Raw genomic sequence first — 5,508 nt, 5'->3', positions numbered from 1 at the left:
TAGCATATTCCCCTTGTAGTTTCACTGGAGACTGTATTGTTTTGTTGTGCACTGTTAAACAGCCCCAATATTGCATTCTGAGATGCTGTAGTGAGTGAACTTGATAGTATTTATAATCTGTACATTGACCTGTTAACTTTGCAAGACATTTGGGATTGAATATTACAATATTAAAATTGGTAACAGAGCACTTGTCTTTTTCAGTTCATTGGTATTATTATTATTAAAACAAACATCCAAAATATATATGCTCATATTCACACAATCAATTGTTATACATTAGCAAGATCTGAAAAGCTGCATCATGCAGGGGAGATGGAGGAACAGTTTTGGGGAATGAGTGTTGCTGCTTAACTGTGCCTGGATTATTCCCTAGGATCAATTCAATTAATATATAATTATTGGTGTAAAAATATAAACGTCTTCTTTCCTCATTCACATCTCATCCCATGTTACCTGCAGTGGTCATATTGGGAGGAAACATTCTACCATGTTGTCTATTGACAAGGGCAGGAGCAAATTATTTTGTGTATTTTGAGTCTGGTTCTGATATTAAATTAGGAGTATTTGCATGGGTGTAAAACTGGTGTAACTGACAGCAGTACAAGGCTCATCATGTTTTTAATCAGGTAAGCACACTCAGAAGTTGTGCAGTAGGAACTCATTCACCAACATAAAAATAAATTACTCTTTTGCAAATACTCTCTCATTCTTTCCTTGTGCTTCCCTATGTCAGCCTATATTCATTGGTTTTGCCTAGTTTTGTGAACTCTTTGAGGCATGGAGTGTATTTTTTTTTTCTTCTATGATTACACAGTGCCTGGCACAACAGGAACCTGGTCCACAATGAATTTCTACAAGCTACTAGGATTATTATTATTTCTACAAAAGTATTGGCATTTTCTATGAACTGTAGTAATTCTCCATTCATTTAAATTCAGACTTTAATTGACACAAACAGGACCTGCAACACAAACTCCTTGAAGAAAGGAAGCAACTCTTTAGTCCTTAGAAATCAAAGGGATGATGTATTCAGCCTTTGTTGTTTTTTCTTCGAATATCCTAAAAGGTCTGTAATTTGCTTCTCTCTGTGAAGCTGTCGCTTTCTGCTTCCTCTTCACAATGCCTTTATACAGTTTCCACTGCAGATCTTTCAGATTGAGAAATTTGATATGTTGTGTTTCTGAAAGCAGCAACAAGTTATTTATGATGTTAACATCATATGTAATGGCACTTTTTAGGAAAATGAACAAGAAACAGCTGTAACACTGCAGGGATGTCTGGATGTTCAGCAGTGCTATACTTTAATTTATTAATTTAGATGCCTAAATATGCATTTAGGTACCTATCTTTGGTAAGCTAAAAGGGAAAATTTGGCAGGTAGGCCTCATCCTTTTGTTGAAATTATTGGGGGGGGCAGGGAATTCTCTTCAACAGCAACAAAAACAATCTTCAGAGTTCAAGAGTACATACCCTTATTGCTAATATCAGCAAATAGGCAAAGCCTAATTAGACATCAATATGCAATAACTGTGTTGTCTCTCACCCTTTTAGGTGGCCCCTTTGTCCCATAGTTAAAGCATATTCATAGAGCAGCATGGAAAATTTGCATTGCCAATATCTGTTCTGTTCCTTAAAGGTCAAATCCAAAGGCTGCCTTGTTCCATTACAACTTTAACAACAGCTTCATCAACCAGCTGGGATCTCCTGGGTGTAGACCCTGTGGAGGATTTGTTGGGTAGTGCAAAGCAGCAAGTATCTAGAACCAGGTTAATCAGACACCTAGAAAATCTTTTATGTAGAGGAATCCCCAGGGAGCATAAGACACTGGATGAGCCAGGAATCTTTGGCTGCTGAAACAGCTCCTTTTTGCAGATAGCAGCTTGCACAACATCAAGCATGCCTTTCCATTTTTTCTCTGAATTGCTCCATAGCACAAGACAAACATCAGCCTGCTCAAAGCTCAGGAAACCTTAAAGATTATCTAGATATGCACTTTGCAGCCTTTCACCTGTGTCAGGAGTCTGTGTGCTTGATGCCCAGACAAGCTCCAGCTGGTCCTGATAACCTGGATGGGACTGACTGCCTGCTGCCTGTGTGCTCTCAGCTGACTTCCATTAAAGCTCTGTGAGCTTGCATCAAGACAGAGTCTTCTCTGTCTAGCCTCAGTGTTCCTGATTTCTGGCTTGTTCCATGATCCTTGGCTCCCCTCTGCCTTATTCCTGCCTGAATATTTTCCCTGCCTGCATTCTCTGTCTTCTTCCTGCCTGCTCCCTCTGCCCTAACCCCTTGACTCCAGACTCCCAGTAGGTGACCATTGTGGGACTGTGCCCCAACCTTCCACATCTGGGATGCACCCATGACCACTTGAAGTGTTTCTGAAGGCAAAGAGCCCAGTTTAGTATTGTCAGCTTGGCATGCGAGAAAAATAAGATGCAAAAATTCTATGGAACCAGAGTGCGCCTAGCATATGTCATTATAAATGCAATTAGTTTAGTGGAAAACAAAAGAGAGGCTAATTGCTGAGTTGGCATGGACTCTCCATTCTAGTATTCAAGTAGGAGAGGTGATATGATGCTATGATGGAGTCCGTCTTAGGAAGGTCACAGCATACGCAGATCAGCTTCAATAGTCAGAAAAGATCTGTTATAGGTCAGTGCAGCGAGACAGAAAAAAACAAGATAGTTGATACCATTTCACTTCAAGGCCCATTGATTTCACAGTCTATGACCTTGTTTCAATGAGACTGAAGGGTAGATCCAACTCCCACTGGAATGAATGACAAGATTTCCACTGAGCTGAGTGTGAGCAACATAGGGCTGGAAAGAATTAGTCATCCCAGTGCTGAATTACAGCCTAACTTACTAGATGCTGAAGCCACAGGCAGATGTTACACTTAAGATGTGATTAACCAGTTAATCATGTCTAAAATAGTAACCTGGCCAGCCACACATCCAGGCAATTAACGGCATACCAAAACAGGAAACCAGCCACAAAATTGTTCTATAAAATATGTGTAATTTTTTTGGCTGGTTTTCATATTGCCTTAATGGTTTCCATATTGCCTGGATGCCTGCTGCATGGTGAGGCTTGGTTGGTAGCTCCCCTGTGTTGGTAGGAGGACAGCCCTGTAGTGCAGCCTCGCATAGGGCTGCACCTTGCTGTTTTCAAGATGCCAAGTCAGGGGAGCTCATGAGCTGAACCAGGGGTGGTAAGTCACAGGGAGCCTCTCAGGTGCCTATGACTTGGCAGGTTGTCTGTCCTGCCCTGCAGCTCCCAAGGAGCTTCAGAGTAAGGCACTTGACACATCCCAGCCACTGGGAGCCTAGGATGGGGAGAGATTCTCTGATCCTGGAGTCCCTGTGCACCAGAACCTTTAAAAATTGTGTGCACAACCCAGCTGCACATATGGTTTTCTAACATCCCCAGTGCATGTGGACCCTGGGATTGGCAAACCTCTCCTGGGTCTTGTGGTCCCATGCACTGGCAACTTGAAAAACCATATGTGCAGTAAGGCTGTACATGAGGTTTTTCTGACACCCCTGTGCTTGGGGCTCTGGGATCCAGTGTGATCCCAGGGTTAAACTGACAATCAGCTGATTGTAAATTCCAGCCTTGGGACCACATGAGTCTCCAGCTGGCTCTCATGTGGTCCCAGGGCTGAGCCTGACAATCATCTGGTTCTTGGTCCCAGCCCTGGAACTGCACCAATTCACCAGACACCCAGCTCTCAACTTGCCAGTGCAGGAGGGGTGATTGTTGGGATCAGGGAACAGATCCCATAGTGCCATTAAATGAACATGTGCTAAGGGCCTGAGACCATGGAAAATACAGTCACTCCATGTGCCTGCCATGATTTTGTCTACTTTGAGATTACATGTTTTTATAGCAGAATAAATGATGGAGATAAACATAGTAGACTGGTGAGCGCATCTGCCACCAGTGCAGGTTTTTTCTTTATGGAATATTTAGTAATGCCCTAGGTGGTCTGTTTTCCTATGTCTCAAGTCATAATGACTCCCATCATTTTAAAATGACTTCTTATGATGATGCTGGAGGTCCCACAGTCAGAAGTCATTGGATACTCAGTCTATGTTTTCCCTTTCTTAATTCTATGCTGTTGCTCTTAACTAATCTCCCTTGTACTATTTTATGTCATTCATAAATAAGCATAAGTACAGATTGCTCACCTTCAATTTTTTGCAACTCAGAAATGGGAGAAATTTTAGATAAAGGCTTGGGCTTTTCCTTTTTCCAGAGGCTCAATGTAAAATACTGTATCCTGCATAATATTTCTCCTTTGGAACATTTGGATTTGATTGAAGAAGTTGACAAGGGAAGACAATTTCTGATTAAAAGCACGTAAGGAAGCATATGCTCTGGCAACTGTCTGCTGCGTTTAGGTTTTCTGTGTCCTCTAGCAGTAGAATGCTTTGTCTTTGATTTAGACAGCCACTTTAAGCAGGCAGACAGAAATTTGTTTGCAGTTCTCACTGCTGTTGTGAGTGAATCAGCACCTTCCTTTGCTACATGTTCTTGTGACCCACTGCATAACTCATGAGGTAGCAAATGTTGTTTGTTTTTTGCTTCAGTCTCCCAGTTATTAGATTTTATTGCAAAACGCACTGTATGGAAGAGAGATGCATGTGTTCCCTTCAAAAGCAACTGGTGTGTTGGCTCTCCATTCTTAACATTTGCAAGACATGACAACAATTCTGATACCTACAAAAAATATAAAATATATTTCTAATTTCCAGTGGCCCAGACCTGAAAAAGAACTCTGATAATTATTTAAAAGTTTTTTTCTTTGACTATGGGTAAAACCTAGGCTTCATGATTGGGACTCCTATGGTGCTAAGCATCAACAGATACATAGAACAAGAAGATAATCCCCGTGTCAAAGATTTTACAGTCTAAAAGTATGATGAGAAGCAACAATTGCCAAGAGGTGAAGAAGGCAGAAGTGAAATTACCATATATATTATATAAGCAGTACTTACAGCCCATCCATGATGATGGTGATATTTTTAGGATACCTTCGTACTATTATACAAAGATACAAATACTTTTTCTCCTTGCAGGAAGTTCCAAAGTTTAGATTTTCTAGACGTTATAACAGATTGCAGATCTCACTGCCTGCTAAATATAAAACTTCTGTAATTTTCCCCATGATGACCTAACTAAGAAACGGCTCAAAGTTGGTTTTCAAATCTAACTAACCTGGAACTACAATGGCAGTAGTGTAACAATGACTGGATGAGTGGGGCATGAGCCCCAGGCACTGTCTAAGGAGGGGGTGTTTGAATGGAGGTGGGGGAGCACCCTACCCCCCTGTCCCCCATGCCTCCTGCCTGCACTCTCCACCCTCCCTGCAGCAGCTCCAGCAGCAGCGGGAGCGCAAGAGGACTGGTTGGAGGTTTCCAGCTGTAGAGATGGCGGGGTGGAACTGGAAGGTGACTGGGGATGCTGGAATGGAGCTGCCTCACCCTTCTATCTCTCATACCTCCT

At 42.0% G+C, this 5,508-nt stretch overlaps 1 protein-coding gene across 1 annotated transcript in view; it reads right to left on the bottom strand.

Annotated features, from left to right (window-relative positions):
- Nucleotides 1-337: 337 nt before the first annotated feature.
- The window catches only part of LOC112549371, an 8,649-nt gene continuing 3,478 nt past the window's right edge, over nt 338-5,508 (bottom strand). Inside the window, exons 4-5 of the mRNA XM_025197637.1 lie at nt 4,191-4,722; nt 338-1,183 (exon numbers count right to left, since the gene is read on the bottom strand). Of these exons, the coding sequence (XP_025053422.1) occupies nt 1,002-1,183; nt 4,191-4,722 (714 nt within the window). The 3' untranslated portion in view covers nt 338-1,001. The remainder of the gene's footprint in view (nt 1,184-4,190; nt 4,723-5,508) is intronic.

Source organism: Alligator sinensis, unplaced genomic scaffold (assembly GCF_000455745.1).
Source record: "Alligator sinensis unplaced genomic scaffold, ASM45574v1 scaffold240_1, whole genome shotgun sequence".
In the NCBI taxonomy this organism is placed as follows: Eukaryota; Metazoa; Chordata; order Crocodylia; family Alligatoridae; genus Alligator; species Alligator sinensis.
This window is presented reverse-complemented; position numbering and strand designations above follow the sequence as displayed.